The 19,933-nt window shown below is 42.8% G+C and overlaps 1 protein-coding gene across 2 annotated transcripts in view; it reads left to right on the top strand.

Annotated features, from left to right (window-relative positions):
- Positions 1-19,933, top strand: part of BRMS1 (BRMS1 transcriptional repressor and anoikis regulator) — a 78,784-nt gene that overhangs the window by 49,126 nt on the left and 9,725 nt on the right. For both annotated transcript variants that reach the window (XR_012850446.1, XM_075836873.1), the window contains one exon: positions 14,164-14,203. Coding sequence is in view for 1 of the 2 variants with exons in the window: in XM_075836873.1 (XP_075692988.1) it covers positions 14,164-14,203 (40 nt within the window). In the remaining variant the exon portion in view is untranslated. The remainder of the gene's footprint in view (positions 1-14,163; positions 14,204-19,933) is intronic.

Below are 19,933 nucleotides of genomic sequence, written 5' to 3' on the forward strand. Positions count from 1 at the left end.
AGGATAAAGCCCCTTTTGAGCCCTCTGATCAGTCCTGAACAAATGGGATTTGTGCAAGGAATGGAGGGCAGGCACAACACTACCCGTCTGATACATCTCATTCACCACGCACGGAAGTCTAATATTCGCCTAGTATTACTAAGTACCGACGCAGAAAAAGCATTCGACCGGGTTAACTGGGAGGGCGGTTCTAGAAAAATGTGACTTCTCTTCTAGCTTTATCCAGGCCATCTTTACCCTTTACTCTATTCCTAGGGCCAGACTTAAAGTAAATGGCACTCTATCACCCTCCTTTAACATCCAGAACGGCCCTAGGCAGGGCTGTTCTCTCTCTCCTTCTCTTTTCATCCTTGCAATGGACACTCCCATACAGAAAATACGCCAATCTGAAGTAATTGCTGGCTTGAGAGTTGGTGGTTTTCTACATCATACTGCGGCTTTTGCTGACGTCTTTTTGATTCTCGCCACCAATCGTGGTCCTGCCTTCCCGGAGATTTTGTGGATTTTTGAGGGCTTTGGCCCTGTATCAAATTTTAGGATTAACTTTAGTAAGTCCGCAGTCCTAAACGTCTCGGCCCCTCCCTCGGATCTAGAATCCCTTAAAAGGACGTCCGCTTTCAAATGGCCAGATACAGCTATAAAATACCTGGGAGTCATGCTGCCCGGAGACCCGTCTCTTCTTTATCCCCTTAATTTTCCTCCGCTTCTTCAATAGGTTAAATCTCAATTAGCCGATTTACATCTCCCTTTCTTAGCCTGGATGGGTAGGAAAAACTACTTGAAAACATATAGCCTTCCCAAGATTTTATACGTTCTGCAGACTGTCCCTATTTTCCTTCACAAAATTAAAAATCCTTTTTACCGGGTTCCTTTGGGCAAAAAAACACCCTTGGCTCCCATATGTTCTACTAGCTCTTAAAACTCACCAAGGGGGGGTGGGCCTACTGAAAACGTATGATTTACTATATGGCCACTCACCTGAGCAGGTGGGTTTCCCTATGTAGGAACACTGAAAGTGCCCCTCACATAGAGGTTGAACGATACCTACTGGGCCATACCCACTACCTGTTACTGTGGGGAAAAAGATATCAACCCCCTTTCAAGGGGAACAATCCTAGCTCTCCGTAAATATCTCTCGTCCTTGGACCCCCCTAGTCCGTTTTCTCCAAACTCTCCAATACTCCTGGGAGCAAAACCTCCACTATATGGTGTTTGGAGGCTGTTAAATGAAGTTCCCCTCTCGGAAGTCTTTGATGACCTCCAAACACTAGACCCAACTCCTTTTCTTCCACCAAACAACCTTAAGTTCTCGCTTTTATAAGGCTTCCGAAGTTCCTTCAAGAAGTTCAAAATCAAGTATCCAGCACTTCCAGACCCGTCCTGGCTAAATATTCTAATTCTCTTCCCCCCCGCTGAAACTATTATCTAAAATATGTTTTGATATCACACTCCTTCTGAGCCACGCTTCTTACTAGCATGGGAGAAAGAACTCCAAATATCTCTAGAGGCACAGGACATCTCTCAAATACTCCATAACTCACACAAATTATCTCATCCATCTGCAAAACTACCATTGATCTCAATGCTGCTCTGGTTCTCTTATGGAAACCAACCTTGGGGTTTCAGCCCTTAAAAAACAACCTAGCAAACCTTTTATGATAACTGCAGCAAAACTACTCATCCCAGTAAAAATGGAAGTCCACTGATCCACCTTCTGTTCGAATGTGGGTAGACAAAATGGACCAACTATGTAGGATAGAGGAGCCTGCCAGCTGGGAGGATAGGAAGCATCCCAGATTTGGCAGAATTTGGGGCCCCTGGAGGGAAGCTAGATGTGATATATTACTGTAGACTGTTGACATTTCTTATATTGGTCTCTCTAGACGAGCACAGAATCTTCTCATGCAAATAGTTCATGTCCATTTTTTTCTTTTCTTTCCTTCTTTTATTTCTGTGAAACTACAGACTATTGCTATCTGACCTTTTGTACTCATAACGTATTTTGTACTTATATATGCTTTTAATATGTAATACTTCTCTACGATTTTGGGTAAAAATATGCATGTTTATTGACCTGATAAACTTTGAGAAATAAAGAATTTTGAAAAAAAAACAAAACTAGGTGAGAGCATAGTACTCAAAGTAGGCGTTCTGCGTGAGGGAAAATTTACAACCCGGCTCTAGTATATGGCATAAACCTTCATCCTGAAAAAGAACTCGTAAGTATTTGGACACTATAGATTGTATCGTATAATATTCTTTGCTATATGACAACAAACGCAGGAGATTAATTTTTATTATTTTTATATGTATGTTTTCATTGTAATAAAAAAACAAAATTTTCTGCCCTCACCTAAATTAACCCCTTTAGGACACATGTTTTGGCCTTGTGGACACATGATTTTTTTAAAATCTGATGTGTCACTTTATGTGGTAATAACTCGAACGCTTTTACCTTTTCTGAGATTGTTTTCTCGTGACATATTGTACTTTGTTAGTGAAAAAATGTGGTCGATAAATTCAATATTTATTTGTGAAAAACTTCAAATTTTAGCAAACATTTTCAAAAATTACAATTTTTCTAAATTTAAATGTGTTTGCTTGTAAAACAGATAGTAATACCACACAAAATAGTTACTAGTTAACATCCCCCATATGTCTACTTTATGTTTGCATAATTTTTTTTCACGTACTTTTATGTTTCTAGGACGTTACGAGGCTTAGAACTTTAGCAGCAATTTCTCATATTTTCAAGAAAATTTCAATAGGCCATTTTTTCATGGACCAGTTCAGTTCTGAAGTGGTTTTGAGGGCCTTCTATATTAGAAAGTCCACATAAATCACCCCATTTTGAAAACTGCACCCCTCAAGGTATTCAAAACCACATTCAGAAAGTATTGTAACCCTTTAGGCGTTTCACAGGAATTAAGGCAAAGTAGAGGTGAAATTTACAAATTTCATTTTTTTTGCCGAAATTCATTTGTAATAAAAAAAAATCTGTAACACAGAAGCTTTTACCAGAGAAACACAACTCAATATTTATTGCCCAGATTCTGCTGATTTTAGAAATATCCAACATGTGGCCCTAGTGTCCTAATAGCCTGAAGCACAGGTCTCAGAAGCAAAGGAGAACCCAGTGGATTTTGGGGCCTCCTTTTTTTAGGAATATATTTTAGGCACCATGTCAGGTTTGAGGAGGTCTTGTGGTACCTAAACAGTCGAAACCCCCCAAAAGTGACCCCATTTTGGAAACTACACCCCTCAAGGTATTTTTCTAGGGGTATAGTTAGCATTTTGACCCCACAGTTTTTTTGCAGAATTTAGTGGAATTAGTCTGTGAAGATGAAAATCACCTATTTTTCTGTGGAAACATAGAATTTTTTCATTTTTACAAGGGATAAAGGAGAAAAAGCACCCCAACATTTGTAAAGCAATTTCTCCCGATTACGGCAATACCCCATATGTGGTCGTAAACTGATGTTTGGACCCACAGCAAGGCTCAAGAGGGAAGGAGCGCCTTTTGGATTTTGGAGCGCAGATTTTGCTGGATTGGTTTTCAGTGCCGTGTCGGGTTTGCAACACCCCGGAGGGACCAAAACAGTGGAAACCCCCCAAAAGTGACCCTATTTTGGAAACTACACCCCTCAAGGAATTTTTCTAGGGGTATAGTGAGCATTTTGACCCCACAGGATCTTTTTTAGATCGAAGGTGACCAAAAAACAACGTTTTTGCCGCTTTAAATTCTTTATTTCTTACAGCGTTCACCGTGCGCAAAAAATTACGTTTTACTTTATTCTGCGGGTCGGTACGATTACGCCGATACCATATGTGTATAGTTTTTTTTTTTACGTTTTGCAGTGTTTGCACAATAAAATTACATTTCTATAAAACAATATATTTTCTGAGACACGCTATTCTGAGCAGTAACTTTTTTATTTTTTCGTCAAAAAAGCTGAGGGAGGTCTTGTTTTTTGCGGTACGGGTTTTTCCGTGTGGAAAAATTAACATTATAGTTTCATAGTTTGGGTCGTTACGAACACGGTGATACCAATTTTTTTTTATTTTTTTTTTTTAACGGTTTCATTTTTTATCTAGAATAAATGACTTATTATAGGAAAACAAAAACTTATTATTACACTTTTATAAAACATTTTAATTAACTTTTTTTTACTTTTTACACTAGGTAGTGTAATGTATTCCAACTGTCAGTGTGACGTCACAGTCACTCTGACAGTTGGTCTACGAGGATCAGCAGAGGCTGATCCTCATACGCTGGCAGACCCGGGGGCCATTGTCTGGCCCCCGGGTGCCATCACAAGCATCAGGAGCCCCCACGATTGCATGGGGGCTGCTGATGCGCTACAAACCCGCTACATGCGGAGATCGCAATCGAGCCCCGCATGTAACTGGTTAATTGCCGAAATCAGCGGCGATGAGCCGCTGATCGGCAACACTGGAGTGTCAGCTGTCGGGGACAGCTGATCTCCAAGTTCCCGATGCACACCTTGTCGCCGACAGTGTGCATCGGGAACGACACTAACTTCCTGTCACTGACAGGAAGCCTATCAGGACCAGCCGAAGGTTGGTCCTGATGGGCTTCCGTCCATGGCAGACACGGAAGCCATTGTTTTGCTTCCGTTTGCCATACTAACTATCGGCAAACCCCGCGATTTCGGACCGGGGTCTGCCGATATGTTAGAAACCCCCAAAATTCGGCGATTGCAACCGATCGCCGAATTTAAGGGGTTCATTCGCCGAAATCAGCGGCAAAGGACCGCTGGTCGGCAAGAGTGGAGTGTCAGCTGTCGGTGACAGTGTGCACTGGAAAAAACTCAGTAACTGTACGTACTCGTACACAATACACGCCCAGTTGGACATACGAATAAAAACACGCCCAGTTGTCCATTTCAAAGCTCATTTGCATATATATAAAATAGCTCATAACTTGGCCAAAAATGATCGTTTAAAAAAAACACAAAAACGTTACTGTTATCTACATTGTAGCGCTGATCACATGCAATAGGAAATAGGGATTTGAGAATCTGGTGACAGAGCCTCTTTAATGTTCTGTACAGACGATAGCACATGTTTAGTATCCTGGAGAAACAACGCACACTGCACGCGTACTACATATATATACACACACACACACACACACACACACACACACACACACACACACACTGCACGCGTACTACACACACACACGCACACTGCACGCGTACTACATACACACACACACACTGCACGCGTACTACATACATACATACATACATACACACACACACTGCACGCGTACTACATATATATATATATATATAAACACACACACACTGCACGCACACTACATATACACACACTGCACGCATTGAGACACCGTAATTGCACACTCCAGTTGCCCCTTTGGCTTTATACATTGACACTTCTCTCCTACCTGCAGTCTGCTCCTCTTTCTCGGCAACTTCTGTCTCCTCTCACTTCTTCATCAGGTGGTGGTGCTCCAGTGCTGGGGGGGAGGGGTGGACAGAGGGATGTTGGGAGCTGAAGGGGCTATAGCTACAGCCTAGCGTCCTGCTCTGCATATATTCTTCTGTGCCACCTGTCAGGTCCTAGCCAAGCCACTCTCTGCTGCTGTACTCCGTTCTCCTGCTCCTCTCTGCTGCTGTACTCCGTTCTCCTGCTCCTCCCTGCTGCTGTACTCCGTTCCCCTCCTCCTGCTCCTCTTTGGCGGGCAGGAGGGCCCTGCTAGTAGTACACACCAGACATGGTGCGCCGAGCCTGGGAAGGCTCTCAAGATACTTCTTGAGATCATCACACAGCCTGCGAGTGACTCGGCACAAACGTCTCCTTCCTCTAACCAACGCAACTTGCACATGCGCAGCTTTTTATTTATTCCGGACACAACGGACAGTTGCCAAAAGTTCTCTAATGTCATAGACTTTCCATGAATTAACGGACGGTAGGCAACCCTGTTCTGAAACACAAGCAGGGGAAGGGAGCCAGCGCAGCGCCCCCCTTCCACCTGCTTGAGTGATGCGCCCTGTGCAATGGTACAGGTCGCTCTCCCACTAAGGCCGGCCCTGCATCTTCTGCACTGCGGGCAATTTTTCTAGATTTTTTTATTTATCTTTATTTCCTTTTCAGGTGCATGGTGAGAGTCCCTCGTGTCCCCTGCAGGCGCTGAAAGGAAGAAATTCTCACTGTTTTAGTGGATGCCTACTATTTTGGCAAATGCTCTTTCCACCTCAGTGGATGCCCACCTCTCTGGTGAATATTCCCCGCCTTGGTCACCCAGTCCCCTATTATTACCGCAACGGTGTTTGAGGATGCTGGACAGCCACACCACATGTGTGCGTTTTCCAAGGGGTAACAGGCTGCGCCTTTAGATGACTGACCGGTAAGTCCCGTGACCACCCACCCCCGCCATTGGGAGCTGATGGGGAAGGAGCAATTGAAAGTGGGTTCTTATGTGGTGGTGTGTAATTACTGAGGGGTTTCTAACTCTTATATGCTGGCAGACGTTATTTTTCTTTACTACAAGCTGCGACATTCCACCGGCGGCGCCATTATTCTATGACCCGACTTCAGTTCTCTGCTAGGCCACAAACTGGCCGCGCCCCCTCATGTTCCCTCTCCTTGCCCCGCTGTTTTCCCGCGCTGTTTTTTCACGTTCTGATTGGTCGCTGGACAGGACCATGAGTCACATGCCGCCCTGTCCAACCAGCATGGTGTAAGTTTTGCTGGAGGGGAGGGGTTTCTGTTCATTTCAACGCTCTTTACTCTATTACCTTGTAGTGAACGTCGTAGTACACTGAGCCGGTGTATTGAAATCATACATCGCTGGGAACGTTTTCCTTTACGGGGGACACAGCACCTAGGGTGTCTGGTAGGATAGCCATTGGCTATAGTGTTTGTTTGTAAATAATGTCTACAAAGGGAAAAGCTCCTAGGACACAAACGCCCCCCCCCCCACCATTGTAACGCACCTTGCGTGTAGGCGGTGCAGTACAAAGTTTCCATGTGGGCAGGCTGACCCAGTCTGTGTTCAGTCCCCTCTGTCTAAACCACCACAGGATTCCCCCAGATCCCATGGTTAGTGAGCATATTACCCCCCAATGCGCGGCTTCCCTCACCCAGGAAGTTGCTAATCTCGCCCGTCTCTCTCAGGCCACGGCGGATGCCTTTACAATGCCTTCCTTAGCAATTAGCATCTCAATTGTCTGACCCCTATCAGGCACCACAGTCTATTCAGGCCCATTCTTCCCTGGATTGCACTCGTTCTATTTCTCCTAGTGTATCCCGCACCGGGCCATGAAATCAAGGAGATATCATTCTTCATCTGATTGCTCTTAGGACAAAAATGCTGCAGGCGTCTTTCATTCTTTTCATTCAAGGGATATATCTGAACCAGTTTCTTTAAGGGACGTTTCTCCAACTTGGAGTTTGAGTATAATAAAAGCGAATCCATGCCTCCTGCTGTGAAGGATCTCCTTTAGGCAGTGAGAGATATACTTAAGATTGCGGATGATCCTTTTGAATCCCATCAGAATGAGTTATTGCAAAGCCACAGGTGGCCCCCTCTGGTCTTTACAGATCATAAGAGTTTTGACAAATTGACCCTGACCGGTCTATGCACGTGTCCAAGTTTGCGGACTATGTTTCCTTTCTCTAATAAGTGTGTTACCAAATGGTCACCTCACCCCAATGTGGATGCTCCCATTGCCCGGCTTTATGAAAATAATACCTTACCGGTTGCAAATGCTTCTGCCTTAAAGGATCCAGTTGATGCCAAAGTGGAGTCTATGGCAAAAGCCACTTTCAGCGCAGCCGTGGCTTCAGTCAGACCCTCTTTTTCAGCATATTGGGTTAGCTTGGCTAGTATTGAACTAGCTACTCAACTATAGGACGCTATTGATTCAGGGGACTCTCGTGGATAATTCCCTGCTAGCTGCACAGCTTTTGCAGACGTCTAAATATATCTGTGGTGTCTCCGTCCAAGCTGCCCAAGGGTCGGCTAAGGTGGTAGCTGTACGCAAGACCATTTGTACTAGGTACTGAGATACTGACCGTGCCTCTAGGAAGAAGGTTTTCACCCTTCCATTTGCCCAGGATCTCCTTTATGGGCCTGACCTGGTTTAACTCCTTTCTGAGGCTACAGGAGGAAGGAGCACTTTAATTCCACAACGTCGTCAAAAGTTAATTAAAAGACAAAGGTGGTTTCGTACATTTCAGTACTCTGCTCCATGTCAGAGGCAGATCTTGCGTGACTCCGGTCCCTTCCAAGTGCAGAGACATTCCAGACCAGAAACTCCTGCCAGCCCCTACAACAGACCCACTAAACCTGCTCCAGCACAGCAGGCTTCCACAGCTTGAAAAGTCTGTCTCCCCCCCCCCCCCCCCCCCCCTGCCACGAGCAGCTCCCGCGGGTGGGGGACTGGCTGCTCTCCTTCCAGGAGACATGGCTCGAAAATATTGAAGATGCTTGGGTGTGGGAGGATGTATCGACAGGCTACAAAATAGTTTTCTTTTTGCCCTCAAAGGGGTTTCTTCCTGTCAATGCCCCCTCGGTCTCCCTGAGCCCAGCAATGCTTGGATCCCTGAGAATGGTCTCTTCATCCAGAGATTTTTTACCGCATTTGCATTAGGTGGGGTTTCCCAAAAGTGGATCTCTTCGCCTGTCAAGTGACTTGAGTCAAGTTACTATGTCACCAGATCCCAGGGCTATAGGAGTCGACCTCCTTTTATCTTTTTCCTCCCCTTCTACTCCTGCCTCGAGTGTTTGAAAAGGGTCAAGGATGCAGGAATCCCAGCCATACTGGTGTCCCCAGACTGTCCCTGCAGAGCGTGGATCTCATCCGGTTAGCAGATGCCCCGTGGCTTCTTCCTCTGCGGCACAACCTCCTTTCCCAAGGTCCAATGTTCTACTCTGCCTTACCTCTGCTGTTTTTTTGCTGGGCTGTCGAAACTGCGGTTTTGAAGTTCAGAGGTTTCTCTGATCCGGTCATTCAGATCATGATTAAGGCCCGGAAGACTTAATCTAAAAGGATTTATCATCGTACTCTGTTGGCTTATTTTAGGTGATGTCAATCCCATCAACTCAAACCTCTCCGTTTTTCCATCCTGCGTATTCTGGCCTTCCTCCAGGTCGGTTTGGATCAGGGACTCAGATTAGCTACTATAAAGTGGCAGGTTTCAGCTCTATCCTATTATTTTCCAATGCATTTTGTCTTTCCGTTCTCCAATTTAATATTTTTTTGCAGCGAGTCGAACATTGTGCTCCTCCTTGTCGGTCTCTGCAACCTTGGAACCTCAATCTGGTCCTTGACGCTCTCCATACTGCGCCTTTCAAACTTTGTGGGAAGTTTATTTAAGGATCTTATCCTGGAAGGTAGTTTTGCTCGTTGTGATCACCTCTATCCATAGTTTCTGAGCAGGCAGCTTTATTTTGAAAACCTCCGTTTGCGTTTTTTTATAGGGACAAGATGGTGCTACGTCCAGTGCCATCCTTCCTAAGGTGGTATCCTCCTTTAAACTTAATGAAGATATTGTACTTCCTTGGCTTCCATGGGAAGGTGCCTTACATTGCTTGGATGTCGTGAGAGCCCATCGTGTCTACATTGCAACTAAGAAGTCCTTCCGGAAGTGGGACTCCCTATTTGTTGTTCCTGAGGGCCACTGCTCACTCTACTAGGGCAGTTGGGCCCTCCTGGGCGGTGCGGCACCAGGCTTCTGCCCTTCAGGTCTGTAAAGCCGCCACCTGGTTTTTGTTACGTAATTTCTCAAGGTTTTCCCGGATCCATTTGGTTTCTGCCAATGCCAGTTTGGGTCGGATGGTTTTGCAAGCTGCAGTGGTTTAGGCTGCTCCCATGGTTATGATTCTATTTACCCACCCTAAGGGACTACTTTAGGATGTCCCATGGTACGGTGTCCCTAGTGAATACTTTAACGAGAAAACAGGATTTTTGTACTTACCAGTAAAATTCCTTTCTTGTTGAATTCACTAGGGGACAGAGGTCACGCCCTATTTCTTTGATTGTTTGTGGGCTGTTTGAGGTTGCTTTTCTCATTGGAAACCTATTGTGTTAAAGGAAAGGTATCATGATTTTTTATTTTTGTTTATAAATTTGTGTTTTTATTATTTACTTTACTGAGGGCTGCAATGTTTTATTTCATCTGTGTATGTGTCTCTTAACGACACATACACAGATGGAATATGACCGCTACAGTGCATAGGACATAATGAACGGCTCCCGTTCATTGCGTCTTCTGTCTCACTCTGTACTGCGCAAGCGCAGTTTAGAGCGATGCAGCATAGAAGCTGGTTTGTAAGGGGGAAAGCTGGCGCCATATTGAAGACTGGCCGCACTGCAGATGTGTGTGTGTTTGTTTCTGTCCCGTGGCCCACCCCTCGTGGCCCCCTTGCACACCTGCTGTAAGTGTGTGTGTAGCAGAGCTGTGTGTTTATGTGCGAGCGTGCACACGCACGCATCTGCGCCACACACAGCCCCCACCACTGTGAGGGGGGTGCATGCAGGGTGCTGTTAGAGTTGTGTGATGGTTTGCGTGAGCACGTGTGTGTGGGGGGTGCATGCAGGGTGCTTGTGGGGACCTCTAGTATTTATTGTGGGGAGAAGACAAGTCGCTGTAGGCGAGTACGAGTGTTTATATTTTTCATATTACTAACTATATTTTCTTTGTTTTGCAGGTTCCGCTGGACCTATTGGAGTACGTCGTAGATTTGTTGGACTACTGCGATCTACGTTTTTTGTTTTTAATAAAATGGTTAACGAGGATTGTGTGGGAGAGTTTTTATTTCAAGAAAAATATTTTCTTATGTCTCTGTTTTTTTTAATACTTTTATTATCGCCAGTTGTCTGTTTGACGATGTCCATTATTACGGCGGGGCTTGGTGTTAGCCAGTAAAAAGCTAGCACTAACCCCCCATTATTACCCTGGTACCCACCGCCACCAGGGGTATCGGGAAGAGCCAGGCTCATACCCAGTACTCGACCATGTGTTGTGATGGCCAGGCAGTGGGGCGGCTGCAGGCTGGTATTATTAGGCTGAGAATGGGCTAGAAACCGTGGGCATCCCCACCCTGGTAATTCTAGGCTGCTGCTGCTATGTTTTATCTGGCTGGTTATGAAAATGGGGGGACCCCACGTCGTTTTAAAAAAAATAAAATAAAATTTAAAAAATGACGTGAGGTCCCCCCCCATTTTTTATAACCAGCCGGATACAAGATAGCAGCAGCCGTCGCCTAGAATTAGCATGGGAAAAGTCACGGGTTTTGGCTCTTCCCAGCCTCTTAATACCAGCCTGTGGCCGCCCCGATACCCAGCCATCACAACAGATGGTCGTGTACTGGATCGTACCCGACTCTTCCCGATACCACTGGTGGCGGTGGGCCGGGTAATAATGGGGGTTAGTATTAGCCTTTTTACTGGCTAACATTAATCCCGCCTTCGTAATGGACGTAGTCAAACAGACAATTAGCATTACGAAGGTGTTAATAAAGTATTAAATAAAACAGACATAAGAAAATATTTTTATTGAAATAAAAACTCCCCCACGCAATCCTCGCTAACCATTTTATTTAAACAAAAAAACGTAGATCATTGCAGTAGTCCACCGAGTCTATGACGTAGTCCAATAGGTCCAGCGGAACCTACAAAAAAAATAGTTAGGCTTCAAGCACACTTCAGTGAAATGCTTCGGGGTAAGGCCACACGGTGCGTCGTTGACACAGTTTTGCTGCCGTTTTGTTGCGTTTGAAAACCGCATGCGGTCAACTGCATGCGTTTTTTGTCTCTAATGCTGCAGTTCTGTTGCGTTTTTTTTTTTTTAAAAGGAAATAGTTTATGGACGCAGTTTTCACACGTGTTGAAGTTTGTTAGGTACTTCCTGCATATAGTTCATTACAATGCAATGCTGAACTGTTCAGCAAAAACAAGCAGTTCAGCAACAACTTTGGCAGCGCGGTCACTAACCGCATGCGGTCGGACATTATGAGGATGCGGTTAACTGCACAGAACACACATTGTAATATAATAGCAGCAGTCTGTCCATGACAAAAATTTCACCATTGTCTTCTATTGAAAAATGACTTGCTGCGGTTTAAAAACGCAACGTTGCCGCACCGTGTGGCCTTACCCTTAGTGTGCTATCTGTTTTTTATTTTTTTTATTTCTATGGGGCCATGCACACTTCCTTTTTATTTGCTGGGTGCTTTTTGCAGTTTTTGTGTGCACTTTTTGCAAGTTTTTAGGCGCGTAGTTAGGACTCCCACTGACTGGGAACATTTGGTGCATTTTATGCACCAAAGAATTGATCCAACGCTTCGTTTTTACAAAACTGTTTTTTTTTTAAATTATTGCTTTCCCATTGATGTTAATGGAAAGCTTAATCAAGCGTTTGACACTTTTTTCATGTGTTTTTTTTTACACATTTTGTGTGTGCTTTTTGGTGAATAATTAGAACTCCCATTGACTATGGGAACATTTGGCACGTTTTACGTGCAAAGTAATTGACTCGACACACCTTTATTTACACTCTTTATATTTTAAAGACGCGTGTGTAAAAAAAGCGCGTTGTATGTACTAACAGCGCGCTTTACTAATTATGTAAATGAAAAGCATAATCAAGCGTTTTTTTATGCGGTTTTTGGCACCTAAAATGCGCAAAAAAAAAAGTCAAATACACGGCGTGTGAACCTGTCAATTGAAAAGTCATTCACCACAGGGGCTTCCCTCTTAACTTTCATCGTTCTTAGCCTTTTGGTGTGTCCTATATCTTCTACAAGCTGCATTGTTAAAAGCTCTCCAAAAATGAGAGCCGGACAATGATTAGCAATTTGAAGACACCTTTACCTGGCTTGTAGCCAAAAAATAGGGAGGGGTGTGAGTCTCCCTCCCACATTTACGGCAGCTGTGAGTCAGGTTGCTTTCCGTTATTCACCTTGCTGTAATTCTGGGAAGTGCTCCCTCTGGTGGCCAACATAGGAAAACATGTCTAATTATTATTTAATTTTTAATACTTCCCGCTATGTGGAAAAAAAAAAAAAATACTGTGGTAATGTGCCCCCCAGTGAATTCAACAAGAAAGGGATTTTACCGGTAAGTACAAAAATCCTGTTCAATAGATTAAAGGGGTATTCCCATCTCGGACATATATGGTGGCATGTTCACAGGATATGCCATATCCACAGAATATGCCATAAATGTCTGATAGATGTGGGTCCCACATCTGGGAGTCACACCTATCTCTAGAATGGGGGTCAGGGACCTCGGCCACTGAGTTACGAGAAAAAAGCAGAGCTTGCTGTGCTACTCTGTCACTGTAACTCCTATTCATTTCGTTAGGTGTTACAAAAGCAGCGTAGCTCGGCTGTTTCCATACTCCCGGCCACCTCGTATCTCAGTGGCCAGGGACCTGTGACAGAAAAAGCAGATAAGGAGGTAGGAATAAGGAGGTAGGAATGGGGTTCTAGAGAGAGGTGTTGTAGATATGCCATAAATATAGGAGATGGGAATACCCCTTTCTCTGTCCAGTACGTATCTTATATGTCCTGGCAGCGAAGCATTTCAGTAGCCAAGGATGTATCTGATATGTCCTTGCCACAAGTGTCTCTAGCATAAGAATCTAATAGTTTTGGCTTTCAAACAAGTCCCAAGATTGCGGCTTTAGCTCTGGGCTGAAGTGAGAACTGCATAGATGTGACCTGCGACCACATTTCTAACGTTACATACAAGCTACCGTCTTAGCGATAGTAATAATCGAGTAGAATGTCTAATAGTTTTCTGTCAGTCAGAAATTAAATTTTTACCCACTGGCTGTCTCCATAAACAAAAGTTTCCAACTAGTTCTACAAAAAAACAAAACAGGATTAACGCATTACATTTAGGGATTTTCAATTCTTGATTAGGGTTAGAATTAATATAGGGAATGGGAAATGCCCAATTTATTTTTCATGCAAAACTGTTGTGTTGAATTAATGCTGATTCTGGTCCATTACTGCGGTTTTGCCGTTGTTTTAATACACGCAACAGTGAACGTAGACATGTGGTATGTATGAACTCCTAACATCGAATACATTTTTTTAAATTTTTAGCGTGCATATGAAATCTGCGTCAATGAGATAATTTTGTTTTATTTCTACTACAGGCCAAAGCAGCAGTTTCTCCCCAGAAACAAAAATCCGACAGTAAGTAAATGTGGAAAGTGGAATTTTATAAGAAAATATTTGAGTGTCGGGTCTATTTTTTTTATTTTCCATCCGCAAATCCTTCCCATTCTCTGCTGGGAGAATCGGGTATCTGGTATTATAGGGTTTGAAAAGAATATTTATCAAGCCAAGAACCAATAGTTTAAAAAAATAATACATTTTTTATTTTTTTAATGTTTATTTGATTATTACATTCTGCAATATTTTCCTTTCATTCCTTTTTTTTCTTAATTTTTTTTCCGATAACATTGTTCAACCATAAATAGAAATAAATAAAAATACAACACCCAACCCCCCCACCCATCCGTTTCCTGACGACGAGGAAGATGAGAAAAAAAAACCCAGAGATAAAGAACTATCAAATATGGGCCTTAGGGCGATAACTGTGTCCCTAATATCCAATTGTTCAATCCAAATTCTCCATCTATTGCAAAAATTTTCATACCTCCCTTTTGAAAGATAGTATGATCTTTCATAAAGCAGTACTCTAAAAACTGCCTTTTGCCATTCGATCATAGTTACATAGTTAGCTTGGTTGAAAAAATACATATGTCCATCAAGTCATATGTCCATCACTGCTGGTGGATTTTTTTTTACAAACCACTGTCTCAAAATCTGTAATCTTGCCATGAATAACAACTGAATCACAAGATTCCTCTGCTTCAGCCCCGGTACTTCTGAGGGATCTCCCAAAACCATAAAAACTTTGATATTCCCCAAAGTCGTACCTAAGATGGATTCAATGGTTTCAATTACCGAGACCCAATATTGATGCAGCTTTGGGCATCGCCACATCAAATAAATGAGATCTATATTACACCTAGGACAGGTATCATTCTCTTTATCCCATCCCATACTATACAGACATATAGGAGTGAAGTACAGTCCGTGTACTAATAAATTTTGAGAATCTCTGTGAATAATTAGTGACACAGTATTAACACCTTTTAAACGCTTCCCTCCATGTGACTATATAAACCTTCCCCAAATCTTTGCCCCATTTTTTATTTCAGGTTGCCCTTACTGGGCTATCTGTATTCGTAAACTTACTTAACTCAAGATACACCAAAGTAGTAACCCCTTTTCTTTTCCCCCTTTTATACAATTTCGTAAATAATGCCTCTAAACCAAACTTAACCCCTTGAGTACCCAGCTCATTTTGGCCTTGAGGACCAGACCCATTTTTTCAAATCTGACATGTATCACTTTATGTGGTAATAACTCCGGAATGCTTTTGCCTATCCAAGTGATTCTGAGATTGTTTTCTCGTGACATATTGTACTTTATGTTAGTGAAAAAATTTGGTTGATAAATTCAATATTTATTTGTAAAAAACACCAAGATCTGGAGAAAATTTGCAAAAATTTGCATTTTTCTAAATTTAAATGTATCTGCTTGTAAAACAGATAGTTATACCACACAAAATACTTACTAGTTAACATTTCCCATATGTCTACTTTATGTTTGCATCGTTTTTTGAACATCCTTTTATTTTTCTATGACCTCACAAGGCTTAGAACTTTAGCAGCAATTTCTCATATTTTTAAGAAAATTTCAAAAAGCTATTTTTTCAGGGACGAGTTCAGTTCTGAAGTGGTTTTGAGTGCCCTATATATTAGAAACCCCCATAAAACACCCCATTTAGAAAACTGCACCCCTCAAAGTATCCAAAACAGCATTCAGAAAGTGTTTCAACCCTTTAGGCGTTTTACAGGAATTGAAGGAAAGTAGAGCTGAAATTTTCAAATTTCATTTTTTTTTTACAAAATTCATATGTAATACATTTTCTTCTGTACCACAGAAGGTTTTACCTGAGAAACGCAACTCAATATTTATTGCCCAGATTCTGCAGTTTTTAGAAATATCCCACATTTGGCCCTAGTGCGCTAATGGACTGAAACACAGGCCTCAGAAGCAAAGGAGCACCTGGTGGATTTTGGGGCCTCTATTTTATTATAATATATTTTAGGCACCATGTCCGGTTTGAAGAGGTCTTGTGGTGCCAAAACAGTGGAAACCCCCAAAAGTGACCCCCATTTTTGAAACTACACCCCTCAGGGAATTTATCTAGGGGTATAGTTAGCATTTTGACCCCACAGGTATTTTGCTATATTTTCTGGAGTTAGTCTGTGAAAATGAAAATCTAAATTTTTTCTGGAAAAACTTAAAAATTTCTAATTTTTGCAAGAAATAAAGGAGAGAAAGCACCCCAACATTTGTAAAGCAATTTCTCGCGATTACGGAAATACCCCATATGTGGTAATAAACTGCTATTTGGACCCACAGCAGGGCTCAGAAGGGAAGGACCCCCATTTGGATTTTGGAGCTCTGATTTTACTGGAATGGTTTTTGGTGCCGTGTCACGTTTGCAACGCCCTGGAGGGACCTAAACAGTGGAATCCCCCCAAAAGTGACCCCATTTTGGAAACTATACCCCTCAAGGAATTTTTCTAGTGGTATAGTTAGCATTTTGACCCCACAGGTTTTTTGCTGAATTTATTGGAATTAGTCTGTGAAGATGAAAAAGAGACTTTTTTTTGGAAAAAACACAGAATTTTCTAATTTTTATAAGGAATAAAGGAGAAAAAGCACCTCAACATTTGTAAAGCAATTTCTCCTGATTACGGTAATACCCCATTATGTGGTAATAAACTGCTGTTTGGACCCACGGCAGGGCTCAGAGGGGACGGATCACCATTTGGATTTTGCAGCTCAGATTTTGCTGAATTGGTTTCTGGGGGCCATGTCGCATTTGCAGAGTCCCTGAAGTACCAGTACAGTAGAAATTCCCCAGATGTGATCCCAATTTGGAGACTATACCCCTGAAAGAATTAAATTAGAGGTGTAGTGAGCATTTTGAGCCCTCAGGTGTTTTATAGATTTTATTAGAATTGGTCCGTGAAAATGAAAACATTATTTTTTTCCAATAACCTGTAGCTTTAGCTCAGAATTTTTCATTTCCACAAGGAATACAGGAGAAAAGACACCCCAAAATGTGTTACACAATTTCTCCTGATTACGGAAATACCCCATATGTGGTTGTAAACGGCTATTTGGACATACGGCAAGGGTCTAAACGGAAAAAGTGCAATTTCGTTTTTGGAGTGGAGATTTTACAAAATTTGTTTTTGACGCCATGTTGCATTGCGCTGAGGTACCAGTACAGTGAAAACTCCCGAGAAGTGACCCCATTTAGGAAACTACACCCCTCAAGGAATTCATCTAGAAGTGTAGTGAGCATTTTGACCCCCAAAGGTTTTGCAGAAATTAGTGCACAGTGGATGTTGCAGATTGAAAATTGACATTTTCCACATATATGCTATTTCAGTGCCCAATGCATTGGGCCCAGCTTGTACCACTGGAGACATACGCCCCATAAATTGTTAAGCGGTTCTCCAGAGTATGGTAATACCCCATATGTGGTCATAAACTGCTGTTTGGGCACACTGCCAGGCCCAGAAGGAGCGCCATTTGGCTTTTGGAGCGCAGATTTTGCTTGGTAGTAGTTTTGTTTAGTGTTTTACTGGTGTTTCAGTTTATAATGTGGGGGCATATGTAAGCTGGGCGGAGTGTATCAGGGTATATGTAAGCTGGGCGGAGTACATCAGGGTATATGTAAGCTGGGCGGAGTACATCAGGGTATATGTAAGATGAGCGGAGTACATCAGGGTATATGTAAGCTGTGCAGAGTACATCAGGGTATATGTAAGCTGGGCGGAGTACATCAGGGCATATGTAAGCTGGGCGAAGTACATCAGGGCATATGTAAGCTGGGTGGAGTACATCAGGGTATATGTAAGCTGCGCGGAGTACATCAGGGTATATGTAAGCTGTGCGGAGTACATCAGGGTATATGTAAGCTGGGCGGAGTACATCAGGGTATATGTAAGCTGGGCGGAGTACATCAGGGCATATGTAAGCTGGGCGGAGTACATCAGGGTATATGTAAGCTGGGCGGAGTACATCAGGGTATATGTAAGCTATGTGGAGTACATCAGGGTTTATGTAAGCTGGGCGGAGTGCAATAGGTCATAATAGGATGATGTAATAATGGGGAGAATGAATAATAAAATTAATTATCCCTGGATAGTGACGTACGCTTTGAACCAATCCTTTATGCACAGGCCGGATTATTGGGTGCAGGAGGCGCACTTCTAAAGGGTGTCTGAGGTGTTGTACAAAATATCCGCACTCCAGCATTGTCTAATCTTTGACTTCTTCACTAGCCCCATATGTAGCACAGACCCCAAAATGTCGTTTTTATTAGTATCATTTTGGGGTACATGCGATAATTTGATCAGTTTTTATTCCATTTTTTCTGAGGTGAGGAGAACAAAAAACAGAAATTCTTTCACTATTTTTTTTATAATTTTTTTTACCAGCGTTCTCTGTGCAGTATAAACAACATGTTTACTTTATTCTGCGTTTTGATACGATTATGGCAATACCAAATTTATATAGTTTTTATATGTTTTACTACTTTTACAAAAAAACAAACCACTTTTTTCTGAAATAAAATGTTTTAGTGTCACCATCTCCTGAGAGCCATAACTTTTTTTTTTATTTTTTTGGCGACGGAGCTTTGTGAGGGCTTGTTTTTTGTCTTTTTTTTCATTTTTTTCTAATTATAAAGGGCTTGATCAGGGAAACAAGGCGATTATTGTTTTTATTACGTAAAACTTGTATTTATTTATTTATTTATCTAAAACTTTTTTTTCACTTTTTTTTCACTTTTTATTTTACACATACTAGGGGACTGGAAGGTCTGATCTTCTGATCCCCTGCACAATACACTGCACTACTTCTGTATGTACTGATGTAGTGCAGTGTATTGTAACTGACAGTTGAGCCTATTACGTCCTGCCATGGGCAGGACCTAATAGGCTCCCGTACCTGGCAACCAGGAAGCCGTTGCTAGGCTTCCTGGTTGCCATTGCAACCATCAGAACCCCGCGATTTTTCGCGGGGGGGGGGCAATGGGGTGCAGAGGGAGCCCCCTCCCTCTGTATCAATCACTTAAATGCCGCTGTCTCTATTGACCGGCATTTAAGGGGTTAAACTACAGCGATCGGAGAGGATAGTGATCGCTGTAGTTGCAGTGGGATGTCGGCTGTATATTACAGCCGACATCCGATGAAGATGGAGCGAGCACAGCTCCTGTGCCCGCTTCATCCTCAGGGCGTTACTATACGCCCATTTTCGGGAAGGGATTAATAAAAATAGTATTATTTTTTTTTACACCGCTTTCTCTGATCTCCCGTATCTCACAGAAGTGAGGAGATCAGAGAAAGTGACAGGAGCTTTCTCCTGCAGACGACGTCACAGACGGCTGTGATTGGTCAGTCTTCAGAGACTGACCAATTACAGCAATCGCCGGCATTGGGGACTGCTAATTGGTCCCCAGGCCGGTAGCAGAGACGGTTAGCTGTCAATGACAGCTGCCGCCGCTGTTATGTCACTATGTGATTTCACATAGTGACCGTTTATTCCTGCGCCGTAATAGTACGTCGAAGGTAAGCTGGAATAAGCGGCCAGCGACGTACTATTACAGCGAAGATACGCAAGGGGTTAAAGAATTCTTTATCGTGTTGCTTCCCACGTGTGAACGATTTGAAAATAGTGCAAATACAGGAATCCGGATAAAATACTGAACTCCCTCTGTAAATTGTCCGAGGTTTTAATTGCTCCGTTAATAACTAAGTGTGATAA

This window comes from Rhinoderma darwinii, chromosome 9, assembly GCF_050947455.1.
Source record: "Rhinoderma darwinii isolate aRhiDar2 chromosome 9, aRhiDar2.hap1, whole genome shotgun sequence".
Classification (NCBI taxonomy): domain Eukaryota; kingdom Metazoa; phylum Chordata; class Amphibia; order Anura; family Rhinodermatidae; genus Rhinoderma; species Rhinoderma darwinii.